The 24202-nt window shown below is 41.2% G+C and overlaps 1 protein-coding gene across 1 annotated transcript in view; it reads right to left on the bottom strand.

Moving 5' to 3' along the window:
* adamts6 (ADAM metallopeptidase with thrombospondin type 1 motif, 6) overlaps window positions 1-23011 on the bottom strand; it is a 74795-nt gene extending 51784 nt beyond the window's left edge. The window contains exons 1-12 of the mRNA XM_030743336.1: window positions 22958-23011; window positions 22537-22765; window positions 21007-21169; window positions 20779-20919; window positions 20289-20671; window positions 18378-18552; window positions 17067-17275; window positions 16827-16910; window positions 13504-13649; window positions 10037-10080; window positions 5704-5809; window positions 3955-4101 (exon numbers count right to left, since the gene is read on the bottom strand). Of these exons, the coding sequence (XP_030599196.1) occupies window positions 3955-4101; window positions 5704-5809; window positions 10037-10080; window positions 13504-13649; window positions 16827-16910; window positions 17067-17275; window positions 18378-18552; window positions 20289-20671; window positions 20779-20878 (1394 nt within the window). The 5' untranslated portion in view covers window positions 20879-20919; window positions 21007-21169; window positions 22537-22765; window positions 22958-23011. The remainder of the gene's footprint in view (window positions 1-3954; window positions 4102-5703; window positions 5810-10036; window positions 10081-13503; window positions 13650-16826; window positions 16911-17066; window positions 17276-18377; window positions 18553-20288; window positions 20672-20778; window positions 20920-21006; window positions 21170-22536; window positions 22766-22957) is intronic.
* Between the last annotated feature and the right edge of the window lie 1191 nt (window positions 23012-24202).

Genomic DNA, 24202 nt, shown 5'->3' with positions numbered 1-24202 from the left:
TCTCAGATACTCGAGCCAGAAATCGACAGGAACCCGGCGGTGCAGAGGAGAAGCAGCTCTTTGTGTCCCATTTGGAAGCTGGCATTTAATACTGTCATCTCTGTCACAAGTGCTGTTCACTAACCCTCCTCTAACAGCTTTCAGCCGGAAACATCATCTGACAACCACAGCAGCTATTATCCGCTTTCTTGGAGAGCCTCGCTAACTAAACATGAATACACAAACAGAGGAACACACAGACAGACCGCAGACTTGTAACCAATACTTTACCACAAGGTTGCATATATGTATTTGCTCTCGGGTCTTAACACTGAGAAATAAAGCTGAACATGCAGAGGCAAAATAGTGTGTGGTGTCTATGATTGCAAAGAAAAGCTGATACAATTGAAACATTTACGGTACCCTTGGCTTCAACAAGCTTAAGATAGACTTTTAACCTTATAGTGGAAGCTATTCCTTATTTTCACAGTACTGTGCAAAAGTGTCAAGCCACCCCTCATTTCTTCATATTTTGCTAGGAAAATGGGGAAATTTATTGAAACACGCGCAAACATAAATTACAGTATTTAAGATAAAAACTGAGTTTGTAACTCTCTCTTAGGAAAACTTTCTTGTAATTTCACAATTTCCAGAAATAGTTTTCCGGGCTTCTTGAAGGACATTCAGAGCTCTTCTTTGGATGTTGGCTGCCATTTGTTTCATTCTCTGTCAGGATGATTCCACACTGCTTCAATAATGTTGAGATCTGGACTCTGGGGAGCCCAATCCACTGTTCCATTGGATGTTTTTCTATCCAGGTGTGCTTTTACTGCATTGGCAGTGTGTTTGGGATCATTGTCGTGCTGAAAAATGAAGCCACTGCCAATCAGATGCTTTCCAGGTGATATTGCTGGTGGCTCAAAATCTGACTGTATTTTTCCTGCATTCATAATTCCATCAATTTTGACAAGATCCCCAACACCACTGGCTGGAATGCAGCCCCCAAACCGCAACAGAGCCTCCGCTGTGTTTTACAGACACATTAGTTACTCTTGTACCTCTCTCCTGACCTCCTCTGAAAATGGTCAGGTATGTATCGGTGATGATTTGAACTAAAATTTTCAAATTTGGATTCATCACGCCATAAGATCTGCTACCAATTATTTTCAGTCCAGTTCTTGTGTAAGTTGGCATACTTCAGCATTTTACTCGTTTCCCTTCCTTAAGAATGGCTTCTTGCCAGACACCCTTCCACTGAGACCATTTCTGATGAGGCTTCAGCAAACACTAGATGGATCAAATGAAGGGCCAAATGCATCTCTCAGGTCCTGTCATGTCCTTTGCTGGGATTTTTTTTTTCCCCGGACATTGCTTTCAGATATGGGTCATCTGCTGCAGATCTTTGTTTTTTAGCCTACCTTTGAAAGCCTGGAGAACAACTGCTCAAGATCACCTTGAGGGCCAATATAAGATAAATAAGGAATAAGAATTACTTAAAACTGTAAATTATGCAAAGACTAAAAACAGTGAGCTGAAAATTAGCATAATGGTTCAACTTTAAATAAATGAGCTCTATTATCTGGGAACTATAAATCAGCATTAAAAAGGAACATTAATATGGACATAAACTGGACAGCAGAAGCTCCAATTACAAGCTTTTGTTGAATTTAGGTTTCTTAGAGTTACGTAGAGCTTAAAGGTAAAGTACACCCTGACCTCTTGCTCACTGTCTAAGGCAGGTAACATTGCAGAGATATTGTTACCTGCCTTTCATGCACACCGTGGTGTATTTTGGAAGACATAGACTCAGGGAGGGGCAGAGAGAGGACAAAAGAAAAGAGGAGAAATGAGACACCACAAACAGACCAATACACAAACTATGGGGGAGTGTAAACAAAAGCGAGTGACATGCAGTAGTGACATACAAATGCATGGGAAGTGAAAAAGTACATAATGGAGAAAAAATGCTCAGGGTATCATGAGACATCCCCCAGCAGCCTAAGCCTATAGCAGAATAACTAAGGGCTAGTCGGGGTCACCTGTTCTAGAGCTAACTATTAACTTAAAAAAAAATACTGATAATAGTAATAAATAGATAAATAAATAATCCTAAAAGTAGAGAAGCTGTCTATCCGCTGAATCCAAAAAGCGAGCTGGTTCCACAGGAAAGTGGCCTGATAACTGCCAGCCATTTTAGTTTGGGAAACTCTTGTAGCCACAAGTAAGCCAGCACGCTGAGAGGAAAGTGCTCTATTGAGATAATATGATACAAGAATATGAAACTTTAAGATATAATGTATCTAGATCTTGTATATGAGGAGAAGGAGCCAATCAAGAGCAGCTAATATATGCGCAATATGTGATCTGAGTGCATTCAAAAAGCCCAAGCAGTGTCCTCCAGGTCCTCAGCTGAAAACAGCAGGCAGCACAATTTTGTCTTTTATAGCTTGCATCATAATTGTAACCTTAATTTACTGTAGATAACAATGTGAGTACAAGGCCTGTGTTAATCCTGAGAAATACGACCTCATAACGCCTGTTTCAAGATTAACAGCAGCACCATTAACAATAACTGTTAAATAAAGTGATGGAGCTCACTTCTTTAAGGAACAGAAGTCGCACTTGAATAAACACAAAAACAAACCAGACACCTGCATGTGCACGTCATCAGTGTTAGCCATCTACTGAACGAGAAGAGAAAACCAGGCCTGTGACTGCTGCTCTACACGGTGCTGGTTCAAAGGACATTTCATCGTGGAGCAAAATATTTTTCTGGACATTTGGGGCAGGAACAGTGTTTCATAAATGACACATCATTAGATTCGAAATCATTCATAACCTTTGGCCCATTTTATGCTTTCCTCCATTGTTATCAGGCTTGTTTTTTCCTGTTTCTGTGGTTTTGTGCCACTAGCTCAGCACGGTCAGCACGATCCCATTTCTGCAAACAATCACTCTGAGTTGTGCAGTGTTTTGCACAGCAATGAAGCTACACACGGGAACCTTATCAATCCCACAAATGCTACAAAGTTGTGGGGGTCTTTGACCTCATTCTACGATCATTAAAAAGGCATTAGCAGCTCCGTGCTACAATAGCCGTTACTAGTATAACACAGCTGGATTTCTGATAGAAGCCTGCTGCTGGCTGAGCTGCTCTGTGCTCCTGTAGGTTTAAATATGGAAAAAGAATTTGTGGAGTAAAAAAGATCACGACTTTAGTTATTCTGCATTGATATTAGATCATAAAAATGCAGGCGAAGGGCTTTATTGATTATCAGATTCAGAGCGTTCCAGGGTTTCTGCCATCTAACAAAAAGACAAAGGCGCCAGAAAAAAAAAATATTCAGGGATTTGCAATGAAATTCTTAAGCTTCAAACTGAGATGCCTCGTCTAAATCACGTTGCGCATAAATCAGGGTAGAAGCCTGTCATTGTCACCATCATCTGTTTGTTCTGTTGCTGCAGATGTTTTGTCTAGTCTCAGGAATGGAAACACTGGTGAGTATTTTACCGTGCCAGGCTGGCAGGACTCAAACATCACTGCCTTCATTTATTTATGTGCTCCAATTTTTGTGTCTCCTTTGACCAATACATAAAACAGCAGAGCAGCGGTTGGAGGCAGCTGGCCTACACATCACCACCGAGGACCGCATGAGCTCTAACATCACCCTCTTTGTGGTGCAAGGATGCAGGAGTGGAAAGCACTCAGTTATCATACGCGGCCACAAGGAGGTCTGGCAAAAGTCTTACTGATGAAGTGGATGTGAATAAGTTGGGGAAGGCCTCGCGTACAAAGCAGCCTAGCGGGTCACCACACGGACCAGCCAGTGGCAGCGGGTTGTAAAGAGAGACAGCTGTGAGCAAAAAGGAAAACAGGAATGCACCTTTTTCTCTACTGCGCACACACACACACAGGCACACGTAAATCCAAACACACTCACACAGGCCCGCAGGGAACAACCATCATCCACTTACTCGAGAAAGCTGGTGATGTAGTCTTTGCTGCAGGCAGACCAGGAGAAAGGGTTGGTGTTGGCGGTTATATGAGCAGCCATCAGCTTGGCTGTCTCGTGACCTTTGGTACCACAGGAATTCCCAATCCCGTCGTGGTTCATCCCAAAACTGAAACAGAAAAAAAATAAGAAGAGGAATTAATGCAGCTGGGTGTAATGACCATCTGGTCTAAAAGTGGTAGTTAATTACACAGTTTAGATGGGATGTTGCTGGACAGTTAAAGTTGCTGGCTTGTGGATGTCAACCTCCGTGGCTGTAAAGATTCAGAGCTCATTGGCTCTGAAACAGCTGTGCGGAGGGGTCAAGGGTCAAACCCTGTCTCGGGCTCAGCAGGAAAGAAGAAGTTCTAATCACCACTCAGATGCCTGTCTGTCAATCACCGCCTGCAGGTCTGAGCAAGCCAGGGAGGGAAAGTCGCCACAGAATGGAGCGAGGACTCAGGGAACCTTTAGATCACTCGAATGAGCAGCTCCCAACTTTTAGCTCTCCTGTGAAAGCTCCTCAATAATTTATTTCACACTGAATTCATGTTGGAAATAAATCGTTCGCAACAATTCATTTTCACAAAGCTTTATCTGTCTGGATATCATTTGAGAGAGAAGTTCCCATTACAGTAGGATTTCAAAGCTTACTTTTCCTCACAGTCCAGGAGCACAAATCAGGTCTAATGTATATAACAAACCCAACCACATCGCACAGTCTGAACCTGTTTTTCTAAGGCTGGCGTTTATGACATTTTACCCTACTCTGGAAATAAATCAGGCCGGTCAAAACCCCACTGTAGCGTGTTTTTTTTATACATCCTCTAGAAGCAGAGACTATTTTTACAACCGCCCCACAACAGAAGCAGACACGAGACATAATAAAGGAAATCGCCATCTTGCTTAACTCTCTCGAGAGGAATACACAGACTAATACATCATCATTATTTTGCTTTATATTCAGGAAGAAAGAGGCCGAGGTATGTGGACACTGACATTTGCATGAGGAAATATGTGCAGATACAGTCTGCAAGGGGAAAAAAAGACTATATGCAAGTCTGGCAAAGCCAGGCAGTAAGTAATGTTTGCTTAAGAACAGGTCGTGAAAGTGATAAAAGGTTTGAAGACGACCTAAACTAAAAAGAGGGCATTTGCCAACACCTAAAATTGCCATAAATGGTGCTCTGTTTGTGGAAAGTAGAATTCCCTAAAATGTAAAAGGAAGAACTTCAAGTCCTGCTGTCAGAAATCTGCTGATATTAGCCGTGTCAATACTCATATTGAGGGAGTCGAAATAGAAAATATTGATACAGCTGCTGCTGACGGTGTCATCGGAGCAGTTTGACGCAAATTTCTGTGCTATAAATTCCCTTTTCAAAAGTGACTTTAAAAACCTTAGTTGACTTAGATCGTGAGGTGGTCAAAAGGATGTATGAATAAATGCTGGAAGGTCAGGGTGGATGTGTGCGAGTGCTGTTACAACCGTGAAAAAGTAAAGAGACAAAAAAAACTAAAACTTTTGCGAGCCATGATTGTATGACAGATCTGCACCGCTTTAAACTTTCCTCCCAAATGAGATCAATTCTGTTAAATAATTTAAATGTGTGGCTTCAAAACCCAAGCTGGTTCAGGCCCTCTGACGTGGTCCCACCCCCTCTGCAATATGCATCAGGGAGTAATGTCAAGTTTTATATTTTATATTAGGATCCTAAAAACTCTTAAAACTCACTTGTGGCCAATCTCGTGCGCAATGGTGAAAGCAGAACCGAGGCCGATGTCTTCATTGATGCTGCAGCTCCTCTCCGGCTCACACATTCCAGCCACTGAGGCCAGGCCTAGACATACACACATAAACACACATGCCAAGGAAACATACAAACACAGGGTCAAGGCAAAGCATTCTTAGGACTTGTGGTCATAAAACTGGGATTCCATACATAAGCTCCTGTTTACAGCAGTGCAGAGAGACTCTGCAAGTCAGGGCTATAGATTCACTGGGAGGAATCGAGTTTAGCATTCTCTCCTAAATGCCTATTGTTTTCTTTCACTTAAACATGGGGATCGCTGGAATTAATGTAATATTGGCCTCCAGCACGTGGCAAAGAAGTGTATGTAAGAACCACTTCAGGTTCTTACATACACCTGAAGAGGAGAGGAGAGGAGAGGAGAGGAGAGGAGAGGAGAGGAGAGGAGAGGGTGTTTCAAGTTAAAACCCCTCCACAATCCAGGTGTCGCAGGTTCTTTTTCCCCTAAAGCCTGACAGGTCAGATAGGGAGACTGCTGGCAATCTTTCACAGATTACATCTACAGGTGATTGGAGAGTGGATCATATGACACTGCAAAGCAGGTGTGTGTGTGTGTGTGTGTGTGTGTGTGTGTGTGTGTGTGTGTGTGTGTGTGTGCGCTTTAATGGATAAAGGGTTAGTTTACAGAGAACAGACTTTTTCACTCATTTCTTTTTGGATTGAGCCATTGAGAGTTTTTTTTTCCAGGTTTTGACAAATAAAATAAATTAAAGCAAATCCTGTCACTCTGGATAATCTCAGCCATTTCTGTTAAGTTTCTCTTGACATTTTAAATAAATCTCCAGAAAATCTGGACAAAGAAAAAGAGGAACATGTGGCTGGAAGTATTCTCCAATGAGATGCTTTTAAACTAAGATGACAAAAGTAAAAGTGCACCAGTTAAAGATGGTGATAGAAATATGATATTCATGTTTGTTTACTATGTTCATATGAGAATCGTTAAGGCCTCCTCATTAGTTTGCTAAAACTCAGGTATTTCCATTGCAATTTGTAAAATTTTTTTTACTGTCACAAGATTCGTTCTATAATCTAAAATAACACTCTCACTCTTATAATATTTAATGTCCCCACTGTAATCGCCATAAAAATGTAAAACATCTTTTCATATCCTCACTCATGTACCCTGAAATCAGTTTCTTGCCTTTCTTATACTATAACACAATATATCTGCTCCCTAAATGCTTCTCCTTATTCGCCACATGGTTATGCAAAAGCTACTGTATTTAACACCCTGAAGATGAACAGTGGCTGGACATGATTCATCAGGACCAAACAGCATCCTCCGGGGCTGGAAAGTGAGGCTGGCGTGCAAGTGCCAAACCTCTAGTGGCCACTTGAGGCTGGCTGCAAAAGCAAGTCAGTCCTGGTAGACGCCATTGTTACAATATCCACTTTATAACACTAAACAAAGCATTTCTTACAGCCTGATGTAAGCAATGCTTTGTTTAGCCTAATGCTTACAGCATATATATATACATATATATATATATATATATATACATATATATATATATATATATATATATATATATATATATATATATATATATATATATATATATATATATATATATATATATATATATATATATATATATGTACCTGAATGGCACTGTTGCTGGGACTGTAGCCATTTGGTGTCTTCTATGCCTCACCTCTGCTAATTATCTGCCATGTTTGTCCTGTTGGTACATTTTGGATAATTGTAGGTAATAATCTTTCTTGTCCAAGAACTTTGTGCCTGAGCTTTGATGAGTGAAAGTCTGTTATTTTATTACTCTGTCATGTAACAGTAATTCACAGATACTCTGCCTGTCTGTGCCTTACAGTTGATGAAGCAGCTTGCAAGCATTAGCTCACAATTTAGCAGTCCACCTCTTAATATGGTAATTTCTGGCTTTAAAAATAACATGGTTGTGGCCAAAACACCAGCACTGAGCCTTCAAAAAGCCTCAAATCAATGGGTGACATCACAGTGACTATGTCCATCTTTTATTTAGTCAGCAGTCCAGGTCATGGTGGTCCATTGCTAGTTAAACCTTAACATTACACTCAGCCACACACAAACTGGAAACCACATCACACATCCACAATAATTAAAGTCTAAATGCAAAATAGCTAAAATAAACATCACAGCACTACATAATTAATGATTTGAACCTAAGCATGTACATTCCCATGAGTCTTTGAACTCGCCACTGTGTAAATAACCCAAACTACCGCCACCTTGGGTTGCTACAACTGCAATTACAATTCACATTGCTACTCTTTCTTTGTAAGTTCTTTATTTTGACTACATGCTGAATGAGATAATAGGACCTGATGCAACATGATTTCACTCAGATGAGTTATGGGTGTAACAAAGCATTACAGTGAGGCTCAAATTGGACTCAACTAAAAATGAGAAAATAGGGTATTACACAGTAAGATTGTGCAGCACAATATTTTTTCCTGAAAGGCACCAGCCCTTACAATACTTAACTATATTTACAACAAAAGGTACACTACTGTAAATAATTCCCTATATTCTTTTTAGCAATTGATACAGTAAAGATTCAAAACCTCTTGCAGTATTTGTAGAGGGTTTTTTGGACTTTCATTCAAGAATTTTTCAAGCACTTAACATGTACATAAATCATGTAGATAGGAACACAACTACTGTCAACAGCTTTCAATTTTCTTTCTCTTGAGAATAAGCAGTTACCTCTAAACTTGGGCAAATCAAACCAAGACTGAATGGCTGAATGGCTGCATGCGATGAGCGCGAGTGCGAAAATATGTTTCTTTTTGTGTAGCTTGCATGCACAAGCGCGGTTTTCCAACTTACAGTCTGCATTTTTGCAAAATTCGACAACAATAAATTTTACACACCTCTTTTTTTACACTGTTCATTAGCTACAGAAATTGTAGTTTGGTGGTCAGTGCGACTTCACATTTTCCTGTAACGTATGCATGAACTCGTTCCCTGCCTGCTAAAAGTGGCATGGCCTTTGTATCCTCTTTACTAAGAGGCTAAACAAGAATAGACTCGCAAATCAGGAGGCCACTGAAACCATTACTGCAGAGGAAGAGGGAGCCTGAAGGTGAAGAGAGAAGGAGAGGGAGGGAAAGGAAGAAGGGTGTATGTGTGTGTGTGTGTGTGTATGTGTGTGTGTGTGTGGGGGGGGGGGGGGGGGGGGGGGGGGGGGCAAACATGGACTGTGAGCTGTTTTCTTAACTCCAGGGTGGACTGTGCATTATCTCCACGCCCATGATTACTCTGCGACCCTAAATGCCAGCGGTCTGACCCATGAGCATGATCCCTAGGAGGAAAAGGAGGAGGAGCAGAGAGGGAGGTGGGGGTGAGACAACGAGGAAACCAAGCAGATGCCAGGGCAATTAAAATGACCGGGGAATGTGACGAATGCGGTCAATCTGTCAAACCACCCCTGAAGTCACAATATTACCTCCAAGATATACTGTGGTGCCTGCAGGGCCTTTGCAAAGATAAGGTGGGGAGGGAAGGGCTGGGTGGGTAGGAAGGTTTGAGGTGGAGCTGAAGGACTTGAGACAGAGAAAGGGGGGGGGGGGGGGGGGGGGTGATCTGCCATCACATGCTGGCTTTTTTCCACCCCCAATAACACCGGAGTGTGTGCATATCACCCACTCTATCTCCCCCTGCATACTCGAACACCCCCTATAATTGTCCTTTTCCACTTCCATTTTCCTTTCAACCCCTCCTTTTCTTCTTCTCCATCTCCCCCATCTGCCACTAATCTTGTCTCTTCTTCATCCCTCATTTCTCCTCCCCCCTTTTAAGTCTTCTCCCTCCTTAGCTTTCCTACACATACCTCTTCCTTTCTCTCTCTCAACCCCCAGTGGAAGTGTAAACACCTTAGACAAACTGAGGTTAGAGGCAGAGGACAGAGACAGAGGAGGTCTATAAACTGGAGGTGACCACAGCTGTCCAGGTTCAGGGCTCCTGGCCTCAGCAAACAGAGGGGAAGCCACCGAGGAGCTATAATAACACAAATGAAAATATCCTTCTCATTATGTCTCACAGGAGCCGTGTGGTGTTCTTCTACACAAGACTGCAAAGGTTGCTAAATAAGGTTTGTCTGAGGACACGTTGAATGGGAAAATAAATACCTCTCCAGAGAGCGGGAAAGGATGAACTCCAAAACCAGACATTCAGTGTAGTTAGCATTAGATAAGATTACCACGGAAACCTACATTAACATACATGCTCATTAACATTATTCAGCTTTTGTCACTCACCTAAGGTACCACAGGGTTTGTTCTTGTAGGTGCAGATGTCATACCTGAGGACAGGCAGAAAAAGAAGGTCAGAACACTCAAACTGTGTTTAATCACAGTCTGGGTGGATATAATGTCACACTTGGGCATAACAATAGCATATTTGGTTAAAGAAAATACCTGATTGACTCCTCCGTCTTTATCATGAGTTTTCTGCAAACTGTAATGGCTCAGTCTCACTACAGTAAAAATAGGACAGCAACTGATTGCACTGAATTCACATTCAGCAATTGATTGCAGGTAGTTACAACGACCAAGTGGTCATCAATACGTAACACCCTCAGCCTCTGGGTGACCATTTTCAATTGTAAGGCAATTGCACAGGTCACCTGGTGCAAGGCAACCTTTCTCCAAACAATCTGACCCAGACTGATTGCAACTACTCTCATACAGATAGGTAAATGTTTGCAAATAATTGCTGTCTAATAGTTAAATGGGGCAGCACGGTGGCGTAGTGGTTAGCACTGCTGCCTCACAGTTAGAATACCATCTGGAAGGCCTGGGTTCGATTCCACCTTGGCCCAGGTCTCTCCCTCTCTCTGTGTGGAGTTTGCATGTTCTCCCCGTGCTTGCGTGGGTTTCCTCCGGGTACTCCGGTTTCCTCCCACATTCCAAAGACATGCACTTACTGGGGTTAGGTTAATTGGCTAATCTAAATTGCCCATAGGTGTGAATGAGAGCATGAATGTGAGTGTGAAAGGTCGTCTGTCCCTCTGTGTTGGCCCTGCAACAGGCTGGCGACCTGTTCAGGGTGTACCCTGCCTCTCGCCCTATGACAGCTGGGATAGGCTCCAGCCCCCCCGCGACCCTTAACAGGATGTGCGGAAGCGAATGGATGGATGGATGGATAGTTAAATGCAGACATACTGCCAATACTTTTCAGTCAATCTGAGTCAATTTGCCCCGATGAGCACAACTCGTTTACAACATGTCTCTTTGTAAAAGGGCACTCGAAACCTGCTTTCCAGCTGGTTATATTCTGGTTATATTCCTATATAAAAGCAAGGCTGTCAAACATATAAGTGCCAACTTGACACCATTGAACTGTGAACTGATAACAGACTAACTCCATCTTATTGCCCTTTTATTGCAGTCTTGATGCACCTAAAGTTGGTTTGAAGACAGTAACTGACTGCTGCTGTCGCAGAGCTGGTCCCCCGCTCATAGTGAATGGTCCCAATCATTTTGATTGTGCTTTGGTCTCCAACCATTCTTTTCCCCAGTGTGGCTGTAGCATAACACACAGTGTTAAGACACAAATGAACATGGCTTGCTGTCTCTGCAGTGTTAACGTCTCATGCAGTTAATACAATAGAGCAAAAGACAAAAAAAGAAAAAAAAAGAGATCAGAACACTCAGACCCAAAGTCCCTGAGGATCACACTGTACATTTCAAATAATGATCCAATCATGCCTAAAGCTTTTAATCTATTAAAACCAAGGGCATAGAAAATTTGATTTACCCTAACACCACCAGCTCTGCCATCACCTACCATTCCCACCCCTATTTTTCCAAACCACTCTCCTCCCTCTCTCTCTGAGGTCTAATCGTGACCTCATTACGGACTTTTTTTCCGTTTTTGATTTTTTTCCCCAATTTTCCCATTTTTTGTTAATAATACCCATTTCAAAACAAAAACTGATAACACTATTCTTATTTCATGATGATAGGAACAGTCAGTCATTTCAATCTGCCACCAGAGATCCACAACGATCCATGTTACCAAAGATCTGCAGGGAAAATGTTAAAAGGAAGAAAGGAAGTTTAAGGTCGGTCCACGGTGGCTTTACTATTCAGACTTTTCTTTTATACTGTCTATGCTATGCACCCATACCCGCAGTTTATGACCGCATCAACTTAGTAATCAGCCCTCTCATTCAAATACAGTCACGCCAAAAAAAACCAATATAAGTCATTAATGCCAAACTATTGGCTCCAAAACAGTGGTCCACAAACCAAATAGTGATGTGTATGAATATTTACATTGCTTGTCTAGCGGTGCAACAGTCTGTTTTAGAAAGTGAGAGGTGGACACTTCTGAGTTATTTTTACACATACACTGCAGCCTTGAACATTTCAAGATGCTAAACCATGGAGGCATGTGTAATGATGATTAACCTGCTAGGTCCCTAACACAAAGTCCATGTGACATCTGATTGCTCCAATGGGATAATATCACAGGTAAATTCCCAGTGAATGTACAACAAGCCAGTGGGCGTCATGTGTGTCGTCCAGTGGAACGTTCTGTAGGCAGCATCCTCACCTAAAACAAATGGAGCATTTTCAGAAGTGACAGGACAGACTATCTTTTCCTGTGCGCTACATGAGGGAGAGAGATCAGTACAACATCCTGATCACCAACAAAACTGATGAAGATCCTGGATTTGGTACTCAAGTCACGCTTACTGTATGGTTTAGTTTGTCATAAACAAACTCTGACAGATGATAGACATGTAGCTATAACAACTTTAATGGGCTTTGATATGTTAGAGCCCTGGGTCTGTCAGCTTCCTTTCGAGCTCCTCTGCAACCCAAGTATCCAAGAGTTGATTCATGCACCTTCCATGAGTTGTTTGGTCTCTAACAACAATAACATTTCTCATCACCATGCTAAAAAAGGAAAGCCAGAAAGGTAAACTCCATGACCACTGCAGGCAGACTCTACTAAACAGCCTTTGCTGTTGGTGCAAAGCGAAGCTAAAACCAATAATAAAACCAGCAGCCAAAGCAGCTGCAGAATGTCAGTTGGCAGACAACAAGCAAGCAAGCAGTAATGATAAAAAGGCTGTTTTATGCAAACTGCAGAGAATCAAAAATTTTGGCTTTAGCCCATGTCAATCACAGAATCCCATCCTCTCTCCAGATAGAAGCAGTTGGAGGAACACATCAGTTTCCAGGTTAAGTAGCCAAAACAGTTCTGGCAGCAATAAAGTCTATTCCAGGTAATGACAGAGTTTTGCTGTTTTATAGCATAAATTGCAGGGTGACAGGTACACCGCGTCTGTAACAGCACATTTTACTTTCAGAACTATGGTTTTTATTTCCATGAGGTGTTACAGGTAAAGTGTGTACACAAGACCTAAAGTTTTGGATGCTCCAGTGTTGTAGCGTTTGGCATCTGCTGAAGGTACACCACAGAAAATAACCTGTGAGCTATTTGTTCAAGATGAGAAAATTACAAATAAAGTAAAAACTGAAAAAAAAAAAACTCTTTAGAGTATGTATGTGTAGGTTCTCAGTCATCCAGGTCATGGTAGTCTTAAGACTTTGAGAAAAAGGCATCTGGACTTCTTTAAGTTTTAAGAACTGAAGAAGCTTCTTGGATGAAGCTCTTTAAACTCTTCGGAGTATATAGTTCCACACTGGATTATTATAATGGTGTGCGAGCAACATGTTGTCCATTGCTGTAGCTGTAAGCCAACTCTTACCGGGTAATTAGGACAGCATTGTCGTGATGGGCCATCCCATTTTCTGGAATACTGTTCCCATCGCTGTGATGAGACAGGATGGACTTCTGCCACTTACAGAAACTGTCCAGAGACTTGTCAGCATGGTGATTAATTTCCAGATTTGGCTGCAAAAGACACACATGCAAAACAAAGTGAATCAACACTTTTTCCATCAGCACAGAAAAATTTTATTCTATGTGATGTTTTATAGGTGGTTTTTTGTAATTACCCTTAGCAAATTGTAACTAAGATTTTCACCACTAGTGGACAGTATTATATCAGTGGGCGTGATATTTTATTCTAGCCCCACCTCCATTTCCTCAGGAGGCTTTGCTTTATTTTTTTTTTGTTTGCAATTAAAAATGGTACCCATGTCCACTTACTACACCATCTTATGGTACAAACTGGTATTACATGAAAGTACAGCCTGGCCCTGCTTCTAACTTCAACTGACATTTCTTCAACACAAAACATAGATGTTAAGTCGTAGCACCTTTCTTCAAGTTCCACTGATAGCTTTAGTTCATTTCGGAAGGTTAATCAGAGGATAATCCTCCTTTCCGAAACACAGAATCACCACAATTTATAAAATGGACTTAACTGACTATGAAAGTGTTTACCTAGGTCGGGGGTCAGCAACCCGCGGCTCATTCAGGCTTAATCTGCGGTTCTGTGCGGCTCGCGAAAGTAAATTATAAGTATCCAATTGAAGTGCATTTTATTTTTGTCAGTTCAGTTTTTGTTGTAGTTTTAAATTGGAACATTATTGTGATCTTGAAATATTAAAATAAAATAATTTTATTTAAGCCGCTACCGGCTTCTGCTAGTATTTGCGGCTCTCACTGTTTTGTTTTCCGTGGAAACCGGGTTCAAATGGCTCTTTCCGGATTACAGGTTGCCGACCCCTGACCTAGGTCAAGTCCAAGGGCAGTTTTCCCTCAGACTTTTATAGGACCAGAAGTTATTTTGCAACTGTAGTTGTAAGAAGTGGCCCCTTATGGCTATTTAAAAGAATGCAGATTTAAGGCACTTTGGCATTTGTTTCACTTTTCAGACCCAGAAACTACATTCATCTTTTATACTTCTATGGTCATGTCATACTGTATGTTGTATTGTACTGTATTGTACTGAATCAGTGACTACCATGTTCTACCATTTTGTATCATATTATAATACAAAGTGATGTTGCATCACATCACATCATACTGTGTTTGTATCTTATTGTATACCATTATAGTATGGTGATGAGGTGTGAGTATGGTATGGTGTGAGATATTTCATGATGTTTTGTATTTTATTGTGTCGTATTATTTTGCATTGTACTGTATTGTATTTGATTTTGTCACAGTATATAATGATCAGTGTATTCCATTGCATCGTTCTGTATCATCATATATATATATATATTCATATATATATATATATATATATATATATATATATATATATATATATATATATATATATATATATATTTATAAATATAGGATTGTCTGTCATAGATTATTCCATTTTATCAGGCCAAGCTCTCTTATTGTATTGAACACACTGATTTGTAATGTAATGTAACATAACACAACTTGGAGCATATGTGTAGATTATTTGCTTTAACATTACATTTCTAGACCAAGAGGGAACAAAAAATGTGGCATAGGGATCTACTATTAAGAAGGTGGTTACACACAGGACTCTATCCGGTCCTGTGAAAAACTAAGTAAACCCTTTATTGCTTCCATGAATTGCAGGAATTAAGAGAGTAAGTAGCAGCCAGGTGTTGTTAATCAAATACAGTAGGTTAATTAAGCATCAGTACCTCTATAAAAGGATTGGGCAGTTTCCTGGTCTGGAACATTCAGTTGTGTGTTACCGTAATTCCACACTCTTCCTAGGAGTGGACATCCCAGTAAATTCACCCCAAGGTCTGTCCATGCAATGCTCAGAGAAATTGTAAAAAAAAAAAAAAACAGGAGCTACATCTCAGACTCTACAGGCCTCAGTTAGCAGGCTAAATGTTAAAGTTCATAACAGTGTGGCTGATCAAGTGTGGCTTGCTTAGAAGGTTTGCCAGGAGAAAGCGTCTTCTCTCCAAAAAGAACATGGCACCCTCTAGAACAATGTTCTTTGGCCAGAAGAGATCAAAGCAGAGATATTTGGCCATAATGCACAGCAACACATTTGGTGAAAACCAAAAACAGCATAACAGCGCAAACACCAAAGAATCGAGGTGTTGCAACGACCCGGTCACAGTCCAGACGTCAACCCAAAAAATGCTGTGGCAGGACCTTATGAGAGCTGTGCATATACAAATGCCCACAAACCAAAAGTCACACAGTTCCTTATAAGTTCTTGCTGTTAACAATGGTTCTACATGCTATTGAATCATGGTGTACTTAGTTTTCACAGGACTGTAGAGTGCTGTGAAAACTTTCTTTTTCACATGAATTTATTGTCATGCGTTGACAGTGCTAAACACCGAGCCAAAGTAGAACGATTATCTGGATGAATTATATTGGAGGAGTACTGTACTGGGATCAGAGGGATGTTAGAAGACCAGATTTTACAGGAGACAAGGGTTTTCTCGTTGATTTAGGAGTAGATACAGTTGTAGTACAGGTAAAACCATTTGCAGCAGGAAGAAAAAGATGAGTCATAGAAGGAGTAGAGGACTTGCACTATTAGAAAAGGACAGTAAACACGGAGAAAAAGTAGGTAGAATAGAGTAGAAGGACAACTGGGGAAGTTATAGTCGAGTTTGGTAAAGGCATCTACTGAATGAAAGGGTAATTTTGTTGTGCTGATGTCAGCTTACCCACTCAATAATTGGAAAACAACACTGAACAACTCAAGAAACATATAGCAGATTCATTTTCAGCATAAAAATTGGATATTTCTCTTTAGTTTATCCAACACAATGACCGCTTTACTGCTTTCATATAGTTGAAAGTTTGATTCTGCTTGACGTTTTTTGGAGCGGCTGCTACAAAAAGAGCTGCTAGATCGTTTTAGAAAAACAGATGGTAGGAAGACCCTCTGTTTCTTTCATCACACATACATACAGATGTGTAGTACATGTACAAATCCTCAATAGAAGCTCCCTGAGGGAAGATACCTGAGCACAGCTTTCATGTGAAGTGGTGTCCATATGGCGAAGAGTCTTTCTACTCTCTCCCCCTTTTACACAGCAGTTGCATAAAATACTGCAGCTCCCTCATGGCAAGTGCATCAGTTGTACACTCAGTACAGGTGAGGGTACAGACACTACAACAAGTGGTTTTAAACGGCAAAAAGAGATTTTCTCTTACCTGATCTTCGGTCAGAACAATCAGGCGGGTCACGATAATGTTCACAACATTTCCTAGACTGGCATCACGGTAAAGTTTGGCAACCTGACCTCCAGAAAAGAAGAAAAGACACAAAGTCAGACAACTGTGCCACATGACTCTACCTGTCCACCAATAAAACAAGCAACAATCGAGAAATCACCAGTGTAGCAAAAAACAAACAAACAACAAAAAGAACTGAAAAAGTAGGCTCAAACTTACAATATTCATTACAGACAAGATGTAGTGCTCGATGTCTTTGCGGCCGTGGTAACCGACCATCATTTTATCAGCGACCACAAGCGTCTCCACGAAGCGCTCAGTGCTGACGGATCGCCTCTGTCTGTGGGTGCTGTTTGACAGTTTGCTGTTGTTCTGCGGGGCAGGGGAAGGTGTGCTAAACTGGCAAGGTGCACTGGTTTTAATGAGGTCTGTGAATGACAGGGAGATAAAGTCGGGTAACTGTGAAGTAACAAATGGCACATTATCTAAACTTAGTTCAAAAAGTTATGAAATTTGTGCTTGGTCAATCTTTTTTTTGTTGTTGTTGTAACGATGTTTCTTGGCAATAAATCTTATACCATTGGAAAGCCTGTTTATTTCCCCTTAAATGGTGCCACATTTGTAAGGAAAATGCATTTGTGGGTTGGGCGGTGGAGTTAAGTATGTCAGCTGTGCCCGTGAAAAACTTGCCAAATCTCTTCCAAAGCCAAACAGCTTATTTTGCTATTGACTCTTGTTTTGAGCTCCTGGTACTCCAGGTGCTGACAGTCAGGCTTTTCATCACTGGAGGCGAACTCAGTGCAGAGAGATATCAAGATGAAATTCTGCAACCAGTGGCAATCCCATATCTCCATCGTCTAGGACCAAACTCTATCCTTCAAGATGACAGACAAACAGGTTTTCCTATGGTATGTGATTTATTGCCAAGAATCATTGATGCAATAAAGAAATAATCAACTACACACAAATTTCATTACTTTTTTTACGAAGGTTATTTGAGAGAGAGCTGGTTTGTGTGTGATCGATGAAGATATGGAATTTACCACTTTGCAGCTAAAGCCTTTTTCTGTGGCCCAGCAGATGCTCTGGGAAAAAGCTATAAGATGCTACATGTTAGGGCATGCTGGCTTCCTGGCGATGACAGTCTTTCCAGTTTCTCATAAGACCCTGGCCCAAATACCTAAATATCCACCTGGTTCTTTTTCCAATTCATATCTTAGCAGACAGAGTATTCGGTGAAACTGGGAATTTTCAAATCTCAGCATGATCACTGGTTCTATAAAAAGAACTTTCTATAAAAGTTCTCTTTATGCACTGAAGGGCTTTATATGAAAGCTGGAGAAAGACTTTCTCTCACAGGTTGAAAGGTGTCCAGGCCAGGAGCAACTATAGCACACAAGAGGCCCGGTCATGTCTACCAGAACCTGGGCCTAGAACCAAACCAGCACTTCCTCTAACTTCCTATGTATAGTTATTCCTTTACGTCAGTTCCACCCACACAGAGTCCAACCCAGATGGAGGTTCACCAACCTGAAATGCCACAGCTGAACTCCTGGCTATGCTCTTGTGGTGAGGGAATGGCAGACATTTTATAAATAACATGCTGCTGTGCTTCTTCCAGGTTCCATTCACCAGAGGTGGTTGAGGATATGTTCTTTAAAGGCTCTATTAAATACTGTTCTTCCTCTGTTGTAATAACACCGTGCTTGTTGGGGGAGAAAATCAATGAAAGAATCAGGTTAAAAACAGGAAACATTGGTGTTAAATTCAGGCATCCTTCGATTCAGCAGGTGAAAATTTTACAAATCTGCTTTTATAAACGTATGTGAAGAAAAAGCACAGACATTCAGAGACATGGCAAAGAATCAGAGTTCTAGAGGAGCTAGTTTGAACCAAGTGGCAATCTCTGAATTAAAAATTGCAGCTGAATGCCAAAAACTGCATTTCTTGTAATGACCACTTGAGGCTGGCTCCAAAACTGAGACAATCCCCATAGAAATGTATAAAATGCATAATAATTAATCATGCTTAATAATATAATTAGGAGCATGGCTACCTTGAACAGCAAGCCTCTCAGAATAGGTTGCTGTATCCAGTCATTCTTTCCTAGGCCGTACTTCTGTTTAGTGGAGTCACTGAACTGGACCTGCCCAATCGTGTTTGTGGTGTTGGTGCCTTTTGGAACATTCTAATGTAATTACCTAACAAAGAGTAAGGCCTGCTGTAAGGTACACACTGTCCAAGAAGTTTGAGCTTCGGTTATGAATGGAAATAGCTAATCAAGCTTGCTAGCACGCCACCCTGTCATCTAAATATGGTCACTTATGGCTCCAAAGAACAAACACAGTTTGGAGTGCCCCTTTAAACAACTAATGCATTGCCTTATGTGTCTGTCTTCTTGCTCCTCATTAGGGACATGTTTTCACATATACAATGCATTAGTCACTAATCTCCAGTAAAAATGTAAGAACCCCAAACACTCAGTTACATCCAGACCAGCATTAAAACATTCTTCTCTCCCCATCAATACCCCCTCTGGACCATAAACTAGGAGAAGTCCTTCAGAGTGGGTTTATAGGAAACACTGACTTGGCTCTGTAAAACCCACAATAAAAGCAATTAACCACATATCACACTAGCCTACAGAAACATTTTTGATTTAGGGTTTTTAATAGCATGTGATGTCAAGATCTCAAAATGTCCAGACAGCTGATTACATTAAAGTACAGACACAGTTTTGTCCATTTTTGGTGATGTAAGAAAAAAAGGGCAAACACTAATTCAATTTATGATACTCAGTGCTATGTCTTGCCAACACATTTGGCTACATGTTTCCTCCACATGATTACATTTGCCAATAAGAAGCGGGGCCTTTTTTTCCTTCTTTAGAGTTACTCTCGAGCAAGGAGGGATAACAGCTTTTAAAATTTGGTCCAATTCCTTGATTAGTTAAGAGGTGCTGGACAGTCATACGGTCTGTGGATAAAAGCCTCAGGAATAAAAGCTTAGACAGGATAATTAGACGCCTTATTAGAGCTGCTCAGTTTTGTTTTAGAACAGAAACCTGCACATTTATAGGCCTATCATTTAAAGATCACACAAGGATCTGCTTAAGAAATGTGATCTCAGCCACTCAAGTGTGATATTATGCGCACAAGTAGGAAGAAAAGCACTGATGCTTATCACTAACAGATCACTGAGATGATGTGATTTTTCTACATAAACATCAAGTCGCTCCAAGCTGCCTGCAGGCTCAGTGCGCCATGCGGAAAAAAGCCAAGATTGTGTTAAGCAAACTGCAATAATCTTCGGATAATATTCTGCCTAATCTTCCGAAAGACTGACTGCAGTGACAGCAGTACAACCTGGGTATATCTGACATAAACATGAGGGTTTAGTTGAGGTAAGAGCCCTGAACTTTTTGCAGCACTTTGTACTCACCAGGCCTTTGCAGTTGCTGAGCGCCACTCTTGTCGTGCTGTGCTGGTTTTGCAAGAATCCAACATAGTGACAGTTATCTACCATATTATGCCGCCACTCCAGCCCTTCTTTACCCCAGTACTCCACTGTAAAATGTTTCGACACCAGGTGGGGGTTGAGAGTCAGGTTTAAGTGAAAGTGCTTTCCATAGGCTGACAGTCTGTAGAACAGCCGGGGCTCCAGTGGGTCTAACGCAGGCTGGGGTCTCATCGTGAGGTCCGCCACACCCCGTCTCCGTCGGCCTGGCCGGTGGTGCTTCACAGTGTAGCTCAGGAACTCTCCATTCTCATCAACCCGCACTGGGACAGTCAACTGGTAGTGCTGCAGGTAGGATAGGAACTCCTCTTTTACCGGGAAAAGAAGAGAAAGGAAAAGAAAAGAGAACATGTTGTGAAAATTAGCATACTGTTGAGTGCAATAGAATTTTTCTGCCCTCGTGTCACCATCATACCTTGGGAGTTGTGTGAGAGTTTGTTGATATTATGAAATTCAGAAGCAGTCATCACCACCAGGCTCAGTGTCCAAGTCAGCGTCTTCCACAAAATTTCCATAATTCAGGGAAAGATGTGACATGGGGTAGGGGTAGAGGGTGCTACAAATGGGTTAAAAGCACATCATCTGTCTGATGGCAGACCTTAACAAGTCCATGGTGTGTCTCCTTCACTTAAAATGCTCTCACCGTGCTTGAAGGCTCATCCAGGTCTCAGATTTCTCCTGAAGACGAGCACTTCCACATCTCACCAGCCTCTGAATTCATGTCAGCAGCTCGTACAAAACACTGTAATCCATCAGATGCAAACAGGAAGCTCTATATCTTTGTCTTGACCAATCCATCTGCATTTCTATGGAGGAAATCAAGCAAGGATTACCAATTATCACCTACTCTGTTAGCTAATTTATTAGGTGTCAAGTGCTAGATAAATTGGCAACTATTCTAAAACTTTGTTTTAGGCTTTTTTAAAACTACTTCTTGGTGATTTACATTACAATTTGAATCACTTTTTAATCATTAATCACAAGTTTTTGACAGCTAGTTAGTAAAAATGAGTCATTTTAATTTTAATATAATCTAACTTTTTTTTGGTAAATATTTTTCAGTTCAAACGATGACGAAAATAAAGCATACTTTCATAAGTGACCAATCTGATTGGTCCAAAACTAATCATTTTGCCCACAAGATGTCTCAGAATTATGGGAAAATGACCCAAACCCATGTCTGACCAGCAAAACCACAAAGATGTTAGGTTTAAAGTGAGATAGGAAAACAACAAGCATTAGGCCTATAATCTCACGTTTCTGAAGTCGGACCTGAGAAAGGCTGGCTTTGTTTCTCTTGTATATAGCAGCTTTGACGACAACAGGCTTTGACTGCATCTGTGGTTTGTAATCAATGAATGAAATAGTAACGCAAAGTTAAATATCCCATGTTCCAAATTGCTAGGAGGACCACTGGTTTTGGTTACATTTGTGCCAGTAAATCTTTAAATGCACTGATGACAGCTTAATGACTAATACGCTGTGACAAAAACGAGCCAATACAATGCAAATGACGCGTAATACCCGCGCTGGAACGGATGCATACATGTCAGCTGTGCAGGATATTTCTGCAGATTAGTTTTACTCACTGACGCGCTTGACGGCAGCATGTGCAACTACAAAGTGCTACACACGAGCGGATCCAGGTGACACAGCGTCGATGTCCCGAGAAAGAGACCTGACTCCAAACACGGACGGCAGCCTTTTTGGAGAGGAGGACTTTTTGCGTGTGTTTCTTTAGCTGCAGCGCTCCTGCGGTCCAGACAGACAGACAGCGCTACCTACTTGGCCACTCTGACCCAGACAGTTGGCAGCCGGCCCGCATGCATTACACCGGTACCGCAAACGCAACCCTCATGGAGCGTCTGCAAGTCAAAATCCCCCGCAGCTTTTGTTGGTTAGTGGAAGTTTTGCTGGTTTGTTTGAGCAGCCAGACGGGCAAACTTTTGCAGATGTGGACCTGTAACGCTGCGAGCTTACCGTGCGTAAATTTTGCTTAAAGTACGCGTTTTCCACGCAACTACCCCTTTTAAACTCTGTCTCAGGTCTTAGTGGCAAAATAAAAACTGCGTTAAGATCCAGTGAAATGTTCACACGAATCATCTCCGATTAAAATATAAAGTATGAAAATATCGTCTTATTATCTTGGCAGAAGAGATTTGAGCCTATTTACCATGTTCATCTTCATTGTCAGCTCCAGTCCGAGTGTGCAGAGAGAGCTCAGGACAAAAACACTTCAGCAGCTCACAAGTCCCGCACACAGACCTCCTCTGCTCTCCTCTTTTCATCTCCTTTTGAACTCTGCCATCCTGTGAAGCCTCACTGAGATTCTCTCCTTCAGCCCAGACACCCGAACAGCAGCAGCAGCAGCAGCAGGAGCAGCAGTATCTCAGCCCCAGACTCTGTCACACACACACACACAAAAAGCAGCTTTTCGAAGTTTTGGATTTCCTTCCACAGAAGGCTTTATATATTCAACCTATCCTTATAGTCTACACTTTGTGTTCATGGTGGTCGCGCTGAGTACCTTATATTTTAAGAAAAGCTTTAGAGAAAATGTGCATCCATGCAAACACCAGCAAAAGTTGGCTTACAGTTCTGGAGCTGCTCCTCCTCACTAACTACTACACTGCAGAGAAACCGGGTATGTCCCAGCTCGGACAGCTTGAAATTGGCAGCCTTTTTTTTTTTTTTTTGGAGGGGGGTTGACGTCAGTGCAGATGTGCCTCTCTTCCATCCCATCAGCTGTGCGCATGTCCATCTGTGCTGCACCGTAATAGAAAACTTACAGAGTCGCCTTCAATTTCTACAGTTTCTTATTCATTTATTAACTAATTGTATATAGTATCCTATCAACAAATGCTGACCCTGCATTTAAAATATATATATACATATATATATATATAGAGAGAGAGAGAGAGAGAGAGAGAGCAAGAGAGTATTTCCACATTATTGTACATTAACCCTCTTTGAAATAATGTACTTTTTACTTCACTGCATTAACTTTGAGACACTTGCCAGATTATGGTTTTACATAGAAACACACATAATATGCTGATAGATTAAACCAGTGGGGCTCTTTTGGGTTTGCAGTGGAAGGAGACAAAGTATTCACGTAGTAAGTAAAATAAGGAGTCTGGTAAAAGTTAATTTATTGATAGGTCACATTTTAAAACAATGAATGTGCAAAAAGCCAACAATAATTAAAAGTTCAAAAGTTTTTCACATCCATTATCCAGCCATTCTTCCATTCCACAAAGTCACTTTAACAAAAGCGTATTCTGACATTTGTTTGGTATCAACTTTGAATAAAAACTGATAAAATAAACATGATTCTCTGACTTTAACCTTACATTCCTCCTCAGATTACACTTGTCAGTATGTAAAACATCATAGGAGTTCATGTCTGAATGAGGAGATGTGCCCTGTTGGGCCATTTTAAGGGTCTTCTGTGCAGGTTAATAGCATCCTGTGAGCTCTGGTGTAATTTTGACCACGTCTATCTTTAGTCTGTCGGAAACTGAAAATCATGCCCATTCCCGAGTTTAGGTTACAGCTGGTCATTATGTATGAGCCTGTATCATTACAGTCAGGTCATTATATGCCCTCATGCACAGATGGAGTGGGTGTTAGTCTGTTTGTGGGGAGCAGCGCCATCGTGTGTTGAAAAAGACCACAGCAGTTTGGAAAGTGAAAAACTCAGCGTTTTAACCAGATTTGAAAAAGAAAATCATGCCTGTGTGGACCTGTCAGTGGCTTACTGCAGGTGGATCACTGGAATTTAACAATAATGAATTTATGTTAAGAAATATTATTTTTAATTTTTTAAACTGTTTGCT

The sequence above is a fragment of the Archocentrus centrarchus genome, chromosome 12 (assembly GCF_007364275.1).
Source record: "Archocentrus centrarchus isolate MPI-CPG fArcCen1 chromosome 12, fArcCen1, whole genome shotgun sequence".
Taxonomy (NCBI): domain Eukaryota; kingdom Metazoa; phylum Chordata; class Actinopteri; order Cichliformes; family Cichlidae; genus Archocentrus; species Archocentrus centrarchus.
This window is presented reverse-complemented; position numbering and strand designations above follow the sequence as displayed.